The sequence below is a fragment of the Mangifera indica genome, chromosome 13, assembly GCF_011075055.1.
Source record: "Mangifera indica cultivar Alphonso chromosome 13, CATAS_Mindica_2.1, whole genome shotgun sequence".
NCBI lineage: Eukaryota > Viridiplantae > Streptophyta > Magnoliopsida > Sapindales > Anacardiaceae > Mangifera > Mangifera indica.
The window spans coordinates 12,092,607-12,106,505 of NC_058149.1; the positions used below are offsets into that span (position 1 = coordinate 12,092,607).

At 31.9% G+C, this 13,899-nt stretch overlaps 1 protein-coding gene across 1 annotated transcript; it reads right to left on the minus strand.

The window, feature by feature from the left end:
* Positions 1-2,621: 2,621 nt before the first annotated feature.
* Positions 2,622-4,214, minus strand: LOC123195276 (GDP-fucose transporter 1). The gene has a single exon (XM_044608926.1). It carries the CDS (start codon positions 3,832-3,834, stop codon positions 2,782-2,784), a length of 1,053 nt encoding a protein of 350 aa, XP_044464861.1. The 5' UTR covers positions 3,835-4,214; the 3' UTR covers positions 2,622-2,781.
* Between the last annotated feature and the right edge of the window lie 9,685 nt (positions 4,215-13,899).

The window sequence follows — 13,899 nt, forward strand, 5'->3', positions numbered from 1 at the left end:
ACAATGACTATTTCCCATTCGGTTTTTTCCCTCAGCGACAGCTTCCTACCCTTAGCTTGACAGTGGCCCTCCCTTTCAACCATAGTCAAAATATAATTATTATATTAATTAGCCCAAAACAACAGTGAAAAAATAAAAATTTATAGTATAATTAAATATTCTTTTATTATATAATAATAAATATAAATATATATAATTTTTATCATCTTTTGTTATACTAAAATTAATTATATGTATATAATTTTTATATAAATAATAATATATTATTATATAATTAAATAATTAAAAATAAATTAAAGTTTAATTATATAATAATATATTATTAATTATATACGAAATTACACCCACAATTTTATTTATTTGACGATGTGGAGGAACAATTTAAAACCGATAAACACCAAACAGAGTTCGAAGGGCTGTGGTCTTATAGTGGTTGAGTAGGTAGGTAGCACGAAATTTGGGGCCATTTTGTAAAGCCGAAAAAAAAGCACGAATTTATAAGTGTAAATCTGAGGTGTTGACACGTGGGGCCTGTTGAATGACGTGGGAATTGGGACCAACACCTCTGTTTGTCATGTCAATTCCGAGTCTGAAAGTGAAATCTTTTCAAGTTTTTTATTTTCACTAATTTAATATTAATTAAAATAATATTATTTTTATCATATTTAAATTAAATTAAATTTATATTATATTCAATTCAAATTTAATTTTATAAATAATATTTTACATATAAATAAATTTAATTAATTCATAAATAAAAATTAATATAAAAATATATAATTAAATAATTTAAATTTAAAAAATAATAATCACATATTATCACACCAATTTTTATAGTTTAATAATAAAATGTTTTGTGCACGAATTGTTATAATTTTATTCTTTACCAAATTTATATATATATACTAATATAAAAATAATTATAGACTTTTTTAACTATTCACGTTATATACCATAATATTATGTCACATTCAAACCTTAATTAAAAAAAAAAAATTAATTAAGTTGGAGAATACCTTCCCATATGGTACGTTATATCCGATGCAATAGTGATAGTTACGCCAACTTCAACAATTGATCTTCCTTGTAATTTCACTTGGAATTTTTAAATGTATTTCCAATCTACACTATTTATGCTTAAATTCAAATTCTACCCTCATATTTCTATGCCTTCACATCCTCACCGTTCCTTTCACATTTTGTACACCCTTTGATCTTATTATCATCATATGCCCATCATCATACGCGTGCAACGTTCCCGTTATGTTTACCTCTTTTGTTGAATCTCAGTCGTGTAATTACCGGGCATCGCTGTTCTGTTTTATGATCCAATGGCTACCACTATGCTTTCGTTGGGCCCATTTTTCACATTGACTTTTGCTTTCGTAGACTTCCGTATGTATATTTTGAGAGCTGTATTCGAACAAAACTGGACGGTTATCTACCAACTCAGCAAATCAAAACCAGAAATGGTCCTACGGATCACTAGTTTCATTCCGGACCTTCGCCATAAAGAGGTGCCACGTGGACCTAGTGGGCTGTCAGGGATTGTTTGAACCATCTGCTAACGATATTAACTGCAACAACTTGCTGGTGAGTGTTACAAACCAAAAGAAAAATATTCCCACTAGCAGTAAAAAAGTAGAGATTTTGACATGGAGATCTTGAACCGGAGAGCTGGCTTGTCAGAAAAGTCTTAAAGAGTTTGATCTTATATCTCAAATCCAAAATCATTTAATGGGATGAAGGTCGGCCAGTATGGCCTGTCCCCACTTGCTTTTCTTTCTACTTAGATCATCAATCTGTGACTCAAAAACCGTGGCCAACCTAGATGGGGCACAGAAAAAGATGAACCTCAATTATTGAATCTTACACTTGAAGCAAATGGTTATATCTTTTCTATTTCTTATGTATGGCATCTCCCCATGATCAAGGATGCTTCGTGTAACTTCCAATCCGGGCTAACACGCTACTGCAAAATTATTAAACAATCTAGAACATGAGAAGCTACCGCAAATTCAATTACAGTATGCAGTAGTTTTCAATACAATTCTAATATGAATTGATAAAGAAATGAAGAATGGATACACATACCCACAAGTAGAGAGGCTAATTCAAAAGGCCCAAAATAACCACAGCTTTAAAGAGAAGCAGCTAGGTCGATTGCCATTCATACTTGCTAATTGTTTATGATTTGATACTGAACACTGATCAACTCTAGATAATAGACAAAAGGGGAAGAAAAAACTCCCATGAGGGAAGATAAAGATATATATAATCGGACCATGATAATGATTTCACACATCAAACGAACTGCAGTATAAGGCATCAATATTTATGGTAATAAAGTTCAAACTTTACTGTAGCAAAAGACAGTAATTTTCTTTTTAATCCTGTCATCACCAGAAAGATTAAGATGGTGCAACTGCTAAAAAATGCAGAGTAACACAAGTTCCCCATATAGGCCAAGAATGGCAGATCATCAGCCAAATTGCACAACAATTTGGTTGTTCATTATTAAAAGACAGTTCGTCAAACTCAAGTATAGAGCTGTCACAGCCCACTGTGCAAAACAAACACACAATCAACAATTTATGGAAGCAATGTGCAGGCACACCATATATCATCAAGAAACAACCAAAACGTAATTGAAATTATGGAAAGATAACATTTGTGAAGATCCAATACAAGAATTATACTTAGAGATTATAAAACTGAATACTAGAGATAAAATTTGTTACATCCCAAAGGCTAAAGATTGACAAAAAGGAACCAGAAGTATTATACAGAAGCATGTTTACCAGCTATGCTCTTCCCTTGTTCATTTTCAACAAAATCATCATCAGTATTTTCATTGCTTGTCGGCTTAGATACAGTTTGATCACGTTGTGACAGAGCACTGATAGGTCCAGTAACGGACTGCTGGTAAAGAACACCTCCAGCAATCGTGAAGAGAAGGCAAACCAAACCAAAAGGACTGGCATGTTTATCCCAAATCAGCACATTGATCACAACAGTAAGGAATTTATTAACCACACCAGTCACGGTAAACGCTGTTGCAGATATTGCCTTCCTTGCAGCAAATCCAAAAAAACTAATAAGCAAACCAAACACACATGACAAAGAAACCGCAAAAAATGCTTCACTATCAAACCAACCCTCATTGCTAGCACCCAAAGCAGCAAACACATCAACATACTCTCCAGTTAAAAACCAAAACACTGGTGACATAATCAACGACAGTAAATTGTTGTACAACACAAAACCCCAAGTGTTCAATCCAAGATTGGTGACCATATGCTTAATATAGACCATCTCAGTAGTAATTGTCACCAAATAAGCAAATGCCCATGAATAGGCAGTCAAAGTGAAAGCCGAATCAGTGGCCACATAACCAACAGCGCCACTCAAAATAATCAACAGTGAACAGAACGTAAGCTTTGATGGGCAAGGTTGCCTTCTAAAGGCGGTATCAGCAATAGCAACCAAAAGTGGTGTCAATGATCTAAACACTATAAACGTATCCACATTGGCATGACGCAAAAGGTTAGTGTTTGTAAAAATGGCAAGATAAAAAACACTTGCAGCCGGTAAAAACTTCTTGGCTACATCAAAAGTAAATGGATCGTGATGTAAAAAACCAAACTTTCCCAAAACCCACACACCCAAAGCAGACGTCAAGTACTGCAAGGCGGTCAAAAGACCCGGGTAGTTAAATTTGGTAATGGCGTACTTGTTTATCACAGCAAGCAGGCTAGAACACAGAGCGTAACCAACTACCAGGCTGCTCGTCGTAGAGTATTGTTTACTTGCATCAAATCGAATTGAAGACATGCTTTCTCTTTTATATGAATTTAACAAATATACTATCCCAATATAAAAAATCTTCAATCAGTCATCTAGGTCAAATTCAGCTGATAAATGTAGGATAATGCTTCGATCTACAATGTATGGAGCAAATTAAAGAACAGAAAGATTTAAGGGAGATTTATGAGGGAAATGGAAGATAAAACCTTGCAGCGGGCAGCGAGATCGAAGACCCTTTTCTGGATCGAAACAGAGAGGGTGAACTTTCACGCGGGTTCTGTATTTCTCTATCTAATGTTGATTTGTTGTTCCATAGACAGGGACTACTAATGGATCAAAATGTCGTAAGGAGGGAGTTCAGCGGCTATGCCAGCGGATGAGGACTTTGTTTAAGGGATTAAACGACACCGTATAAGTTATTTTGATAAATATGATAAAGAAATTTTTAGGTCTGATTTTGTCATGGAAAATTCGTAGAAAACGCTGCGGAGAGGAATATCACTGATTCACTATTAACTCAAATTTAAAAATCACTTGTGGGTATTACATGTATTAACAAATTATGATATTATGATCTTGTATGTTTTGTATTAAATGCAAGGTAAAAATATTATTTTCATGATGTCGATTTTTCGATCTTCCATAGTCATTCAGTTGTACCAAAAGATGAAAAATTTCTAAAATTACACTTGTACTCTAGAAATTAAAGATAATTGTTGTGTGATTAAACTCCATCTTAATAAAAATGTATGAGAGACTTAAGAAGCAATTAATTATGTGATTAATAACTGAACACGTCGTTTATATGTAAAACCACTCGAAATATCGGTAGAAGTACCCTTTTAACTAAAAATAACGAGAAAAATAAATCTTAGTAATTTTAATTATTTTCATGATCTCTTCGATATGCCAATTTAGTCTTTTACTATTACAAAATCACTTTTTATCGCAATCTCATATCATCAAAAAATTATATAATTATTTTCTATTTCAATAGAATAATATAATGAATGGAATTACTTATTCTATAAATACAAGATTATACAAAGGCTTAAGACACAATCACTTATTATTATTCTACCAAATTTACACCAAAGAACTCGATAATATAATAATGGATGTAAGCTTTTGAATAGCATATCAAACTACTTCAAAAACGTTTTATTTATAATTGTAATGTTTGTGTCTCAAATTATAAGGGTATTAGAGTAATACTGCAATGACGGATATCTTAGTCATTAGAGTTATTATGAAGGGGCAGCTTAGTCATTTAAATACCCTAAACCCTAGGTATTTAAACACTCTTATAACCAAGGGTTTCACTCTCTTTTATTTTTGCGTTGTCCTCTGTTTTTACATATATCAAAATTCTATTAAAGTTCGGTGATTAGAGGAATACTTTTACATTGGATGTATGATTTCTTTGCAAAATCCAAACAAAATCGTTTTATTGTTACTATTTTCTTTCTTTTATTTTAATATATAACGATAATTATTTGTTTGTATAAGAACACACCTATACCCATACATGTTTCTCATTGATGAAATTTTCACCGGCGATCCTTATTTTCCTATCACATTGGCGACTTACAATATATATATAAACATTACCCATTTACATGAAGTGTCGACTCTACTTTCAGCCAGAGGAATATTACAACTAAGAAAACTTTGTCACTTGATACCGACGGGTTTAGGAATGTCGTCATCGAAAGAAAAACAAACATTTAACCTTTTTTTTTTTTCGCAAGAAACAGGACAAGGCAGTGATGACTTGTAAGTTTAGCAAAATACATTAACCAATTAACTTCCATAATCATTGATTAGCATGATGTCACAGTCGCATGATGATGAAAGATGACATAAAATTAAGTACATCTCACTGTCTTCATAAGCATCAGCATTATCAAGTGCCTTACCCCAGCCCAACTAAAACATAAGCTCATAGTTACTAGCTGCGTGTGATTGATGTATGCATTCATGCAGCGGGTGCATAATCATAGCCTCCATCATCACCATCGCCCTCCATTGATGCTGCAGGAGCATAGTCGTAATCTCCATCATCATCATCATCATCACCATCGCCTTCTATGCATGAGGGAATAATGAACTTGGAAATCGGAGACATTTTTTGGGAGGAAGAAGAATTAACAGGGCTGGCTGGGTGGATAGTAAAGAGATAGAGAGGTAAGGGAGTTATATAAGAGGAGGGAACGGGGCAGCCATGATTTTGACGCAAGTTAACCACGTGGGGAGCGTGGACTGATGCAGAAAGGCTGTTGAACACCCAATGCCCAACTCCAGTGGCTATTTCTTGGCCAACCACGTAAGAAGTTGAATGACACTTCAGCAATTATGCGTCATAAAGCATCTTTTAGTGCATAGAGGGGTCATTGAGATTTAGACTCTACGTTCAGTGACACTTCACAGTGGGATCCATTGGGTTTTCAGATATTATATATGAATAAACTATGGAAAAATCTAACATCATGAGTGAGTGACTGAAAGTTCCCATTGAAGATGCCTAAGAAAACACTGGTTACTGCAGAAGCTCTTCATCATATATAGACGAAATGCTGCATCATTGTAGAAGTATATTTGCAAGTGAAAAGAGAATTTCTAACGATGAATACAAAAGTCAGATCAGATGAATTCATATCCCTGGACCCTAGTTCTTCCTTATCAAGTCGAACATATAGATATTCTCATTGGCCCACCAATATCGTATCAAGTCTCATGAAATAAACACTTCTATCAAGTTTCTATAATTTCTATTGATTAATATAAGCAAACTTTGAATTATCTGGTATGATAATTATAGGTTCAGTTACTATATTATGAGTTTACTTGTTTAGTTAAACAGGTAGGATTTTGGTAACGAAAAAAAGTATATAGTTATTTACTGTTTTGTTAAATATGTATCTTTCTAAGAAAATTTTATCATTTTCATGATGATCCATGATGGTCATGGTAGTGAGGAACTGCAAAGGCTATATGGTGAGGAAGCTCTAAACATGCAATTAGGTAATATATTTGTAAGAATCATCATACAACAGAAGCAAGCATCGATTGGATTTTTCGAGCCAATATGTATTGATTAATAAAAGATGCATTAATAAAAGAAACAAAATCAAAGTTTCAAAACATGAAACCTTGGGAAACAAATTACGTTTATCTTTGCTGAAAAAGGCAAAGATGGCAAAACTTTATACAAAAAGTCACAAGTCAACAAGAAAGTAAATTCTTATCGTACCATAGAATACTTCTCTAAATTACAACAAATCCAATTCAACACAAGCAACAAGTTACCCTCTTTGAAGGCCTATTAAAGTTTCCATAATGATAAAATTCAAGAGTAAGCACCAAAAATTTATCTCTTTACAATGAGAAAACAAAACGATGGTATAAAAAATAACAGCAAGATTGTATCTTGGAAAGTCTATAAACACAGCAGCAAAAAGTTAGGGTACAAATGAAGGCAATTGGGATGACGGTGAACATATTTGTACTCGCATGCCTTAACACTTTAATGGGCATATACCAAATCAACTTAACCTAAACTTCCATCTTCACTTGAGTTATCATTATTCAGTTCACAAGATAAGAAAGTGATGAAATTAGCTGTACGAATAAATATCCCTGAATCTGATCTGCCATTCATTAGCTTACTGGTCCATAATTTTATCTTCTTCATTAATCAATTACATACAAAACACCCATCATTTTTAGAAAATCAAAATCAATTACAAAAGAATCAAATTTACATGGTTTGACTAATAATACTTATATAACAACCGCACTAGGTTTTTTTTATTGGTTTTAGGGTTATGAGATATAAAAGATATAAAAAGACATACTCTATAATGACTCTAACCAATCTTGCTATTTTTTAGACATGATCAGACTTCACACTCCAAAATCTTTCACTTAGAGAATGATTTTAAAGAAACGTAGACATATTCTAGTATCTTGCTAATAAATTGGAACCCAAATGATCTCCTACTCTAGCGCCTCCACATCAACCATTGAGACAATATATAAACTAATTAGCTTATCAATAGTGACAAGTGGTCAACATTCCTACTAGGTTCTTCGATCCAATTATTGTTTTCAATGATAATATTTCATCATTTATCAACTTGTGAATGTGATGATATCTCAACTAAATATATTTCAATCTTGCATGAAACAATGAATTTTTAGCAAGATGATAGACAATTTGATTGTTACTAAAGAGTGCATTATTGTCCTGTGTCTTGCCAACTCCTTCAGAAAATTCTTCAACCAAATCATCTCTTTGCTAGCTTTTAATATAGTCATATTCTCTACTTTAGCGATTGAGAAAACAACACTTTTATGAAATCGAGATGTCCAACTCAAAGTTTGTAGTGTTTTTTTTTTAACTATCCAAGTCACCAGCTAAATTTGCATCGAAAAAACTTTGTCAAATGACAATACACTTTTTGAAACATAGTGTCATACCTGAAGCGCCCTTCAAATATTAAAAAAAGACAATTTACAACTTCCCAATGCTCCCTCCATGAGTCTAACATATATATGCTGACAACTCCTATTACACGTATTGTGTCTAATCTAATATACATCACAATGTACATTAAGCTTCCAATCGCTGATGCAAATGGTACTCTGGCATATATTTTTTCTTCTCATTTGGCTTTGGTGACTGCTCTTTAGAGAGGTTAAAATGACTACCCATAGAAGTGTTTTCGATCTTTGCATCTTAAAGACTAAACTGCTTAACAACTTCAAATATCCTTCTTTTCTATTTCAACAGATTCTCATCTCAAGTATTTGCTTAGTTGGACCCAAATCTTTCATTTCAAATTTCTCTACCAATTATTGCTTTAGCTCGTAAATTTTCTGCTTATTAGATCCTACAAGAAGCATATCATCCACATATATATAATAGCATAATAATATAGTAGTCATCAATTTTTTTATATAACAAGAATGACTCATCTCGCATCTGGTGAAGTCATTGTCACGCATGAGTCCTTCAAATTTCTTGTATCATATCCCTGAATCTTGCTTCTAGGGGATACATTTGATATGCCAATAATCTTATCAGCATTTGAATGCTCCTCGGGATAAAGGAAAATGTTTCAATACAAGCTGTACAACACCATTAGAAACCAACTAAAAGAATATATAAGGGACCATAAACTTTACAAGGGAAGAATAAAATGAATCCCATATGATAAATATGCAAATCAATTTATCATTCTTTTAACAACATTTAAGGAGATTGTACTTGGAATTGTGAAACTTGTATGATTGAATATTTTTTTCCTAGTAGAAACCAAAGAGGAAAAGTAATAAGTTCTCCTAAAGAAAAGACTGTATCGCAAATCGATAATCAATAAGGATGTTGCAGAATTACCAGGCCAGTACTCCCTTCTCTGCTTTTGCTAGATCTCAGTTGCTGCTTCTCCTGGGCGACTGGAACTACAGTTGTCCTTGGCAGCTTTTGCCAGCTCTAGCGCCTGGTTCTCATCCTCCATGCTTCTTACAGTACTACATTAACATTTGGCATTTACAACTTGGGCAAAAATCACTACAGACTTCCAGATTTTTTTTTGGGTTATGGTTTTGGAAAAAATATATATATATATAAAAGCTATAACCTTCTGGAAGTAAAGCATGCGATATCTGTGACATCATTTTGTTTAGATACCATTTGTATAGTCTATACTTGGTGGAAAAACCTGAATTTCTTTCTTGAATGTTTCCTGGTTTGTTTAGATTTACTGCAACTTTTTCTTGAACTCTACCATAGTAGGATATGATAGGCCTTCAAGAGGAGATGTTGGTTTCTGTTTTGTTTTTAGTCTGGTCCTAGATTTTTCTTGCTATCCTCCCGTTGGGTTGAATGTACTTGGGTTGTATCCAGGTCCTCTCGTTAGAGATCCCTTTGTCTTTTTGTTTATATATATATTTATTTAACCCAAAAAAAAATCAACTTAATGAGACTAAATATACATTCATATCATTTATGGAGTTAGGAAATAAAAGATATATCTCATAAAGCACAAAGGACCAAGCTTATCACTAATGAATGATTAGTGAAAAGAAACGAAAACGAGACCAAAAATTACAGAAAGAAAAAATGTTCTAATTTTTGGATTTCCATGTATATTACTTCGCTTGCCATATTTTTATATATATCCCTGATGGTTAAATTAGATCAGACAAAACTTTCTTTAGGAAACTGGAGGGGTGTCCTACTAATCTATGCTTTAGAAACTAAACCTCCAGAACTTTGATTTTATATATGGTATGCAAGCCTGATACGTTATATTGACTGAATTAATAAACAAGTTCTTCCACGGTAGTTGATTGAAAACATACTGAGTGCTACTGCTGAAAAAAATGAGCTTTATGCTTTAACTAAAAATGTAGCTTCACGAGCTGCTTCAGCACCAAACTAGCAGCAACTTTTGTCACATAGATTCATCTTCACAATACAAAGGCTGAGTTTTCAATTGTTGTTTATCTTAACTTATACAAATCCTGAGAACAGTTATCACTGGACAGAAAAACTTGGGTATTCACACGGAAACAAGTTCTTATGCTTATACTCGTATAAATATGTGATGAATTGCTTAACTACAGAATTGTGTCTGAGATAGAGCTCCATAGTTAACATGTAAAATATTACAAGAAATAATAATTTTATATATAATACGCACACGGTCAATATGGGAATGATTTCTTGATTTGTTTCATTGACTTAAGATTCTCTGATGATAAATTAATGATTAACACGAGCAATATTATTCAATATAAGGATTTTCAAAGCATGCATGATGAAGAAGATGAAATCTTTATCATAAGTAGATAATGACTTTTTATTAGTGGTTGTGGATCATACTACATCTCATTATATTATCCAGTAGCCCTGCTGGAATTTCCCAACCAAAGCCTCCTTTAAAGGTAAGAGCTAGCATCCATAGTCAAAACAGAAAATCTATATAGGCAAATTAAGGTCTAGCTGACTATAACTTTCTATTAAGGACAAAGGAAATACATAGTTAGGGTTTCTAGCAGGGACGGTAGAAATCTAGGGCTGATCATAAATCGTTAATTTAAGCAGCTGGAGCATAGTCAGAGCCACCATTATCATCATCGTCATCCCCATCCCCATCCCCATCGCCTTCTTCCATGGATGCAGCCGGAGCCAAGTCGGTTCCATCATCATCGTCATCATCATCATCTCCATCACCTTCAAGTGGTTCATTAGGGTAGTAGTAAGGACACCCATGATAATCATAATCGTCAAAATCATCATGCACATTAGCAGGCATGAACAACTGTGAGATGTTGTGAAGCATATTTTCTACTGTACAAAGAAAGGAGAGACTTCTTGGGGCAGCACATGGGAGCACATGGAGTTTAAATAGAGGGTTAAAAAGTTGTAGCCATGGTGAGGAACGTTCCGGTTTAAGCCTGCCTCGTGGATTTCTGAGGGTGGAGTGTGCCGGGCACGTATAAGAACCCCCACAAAATGCCTAGGTGGCACCAGTCCTGTAAACAAAATCTGTAATGCAGAATCCGTATGATCAATATTTTGATTTATGAAAGGTTAAATAATGTGGATGGTTATGGTGTTTTTATTTGATGGTGGAAAGATACTAGTCATCTTTTTTGGTTTGTTGTTTCTTCAAGGGTAGTGGAGGAAAATTGGGACGCGCATTCCGATGCAATAATTTGGTGGGAAATAGTCATGGGAAATTGAAATTTTTAGCACTATTTTATTCCGTGTATACAAAATTGTCACCTATCCTAAAACTTTCACAAATATACCACAACAGTACTCACCTTCCCCAAAATACCCCTCTTCAATCTTTCATGCACAAATTCTCTCTCTTCTTCTCTGCAACTTTTTTCTCTCTTCTTCCTCTTCTTCCAAAATGATAAAGGAATCACTCTCTCTTCTTCCTCATCTTAAAAAACAAAAGCAACAAATTACTTTGAAGAATTCTTCAGATTAAGAATTCTTCAAAGTAAGAATTAAAAAAAAAAAAGATCAACCCACAAAAAAACTCAACTATATCTATTTTATATTTTGGAAGAAATAACTATCAAAGAAGAGCATTTAGTAGGATTTAACTGGAAAAAAAAATTAACATTTAAGGATTAAAACTGCAATAAAAAAAAATTTGTGATTAACCGAAAAAAAAACAAACGTAAGCGTGAAATTCTGGAAATTATTCCTGTGCTGTACATATAATATAATAATTATTCTGGAAATTATATATAATAATATATATTATATTATATTATTATATATAATAATATATATAATATATTATTTTATTAATAATTATATATTTTATATATATATAAAAGGGTTGGCGAAATCGCCAACCCTTGGCGCCGCCAAGGGTTGGCGATTCCGCCAACCATTTATATTAATATATATAATATATTATATATATTATTATATTAATATATTAATTTTTTATATTATTATATAATATATTATAATATTATTATATTATAATATATATAAAGGGTTGGTGGCCGCCAACCCTTTATATTAATATATATAATATATTATATTATAATATTATATATTATATAAATAATATATTGTATATATTAATTATATATATTATTATAATATATTATATAATATTATAATATAGTTATAATTTATATTAATTAAGGTTGGATTCGAATCGAGTCAGTTCGAGCTCGAGTTCGGCTCAGCTCGGTTCGAGCCCGAAACGAGCCGGCTCTACTCGGCTCGATCGAGCTCGAGCTGGCTCGGCTTGGCAGGACAAATTTTTTTATACAAAATAACGTCGTTTTAATCTATATATATATACAAAACGATATCGTTTTGATATGAAAAACGAATTGAGCCGAACCGAGTCATAAACGAGTTGAGTCAAAAATGAGTCGAACTCGACCGAGCCGAGTTCAGCTCGAGTCGAGCTCGAGCTGAACTAGAGCCGCCCCTAAATAAAGCGAGCCGAGCTCGGCTCGACTCGAATCCAACCCTAATATTAATATATAATATTATATTATACATAATATATTATAATATATAATATATAATATAATTATAATATTTTAATTAAAAATATAATATAAATAATATAATATATTATATAATTATAATTATATATTATAATATATTAAATATAATATATTATATTAATATATAATATTTATATATATATATAAAATTAAATAATTATATATATATATAAATAATGGGTTGGCGGAATCGCCAACCCCTGGCGTACGCCAAGGGTTGGCGATTCCGCCAACCCTGGCAAAATATATAATATTATATATATATTATTATATTAATATATATAATATATAATATTATAATATATAATTATTAATATTATAATAATATATAATAATATAATATATTATTTTATTATAATATTAATATAATATTATAATAAAATAATATATAATTATATTAATATAAATAATATATAATATTATAATATAATTATAATATATAAAATATATTATATATATAATATTAATATTATATATTATAATATTAAAAATAAAAAAAAAGGTAGTACGCCAACCCTTGGCGCCAAAAGGGTTGGCTTTCTTTTTTAATTTATTTTAATAATATAATATAATAATATATAATATATTATAATATATAAAATATATTATATTATAATAATATAATAATATATTATATATTATATTATATTATAATATATATGAATACATATTATAATATTATATTATAATATATTTATATATATATTATAATAATATATATATATATATATATATATATATATATATATATATATATATATATATATATATATATATATGTAAAAAGAGTTTGGGTTGGCGATAAGAGAAATTGGTCTGTAGCATTAATGTAGGGTGGGCCCACCCTTTATAAAGCAAAGCAAGTGGTGTGGGAAAGGTTGGCGTAATAATTCTCAGAATTTCCAATTTCCCATATCAATAAAAAGGTTACAGTATTATATTATAATATAATATATAAACCAAGAGTTGGCGACATCGCCAACCCTTGGCGTCGCCAAGGGTTGGCGATGCCGCCAACCCCTGGTA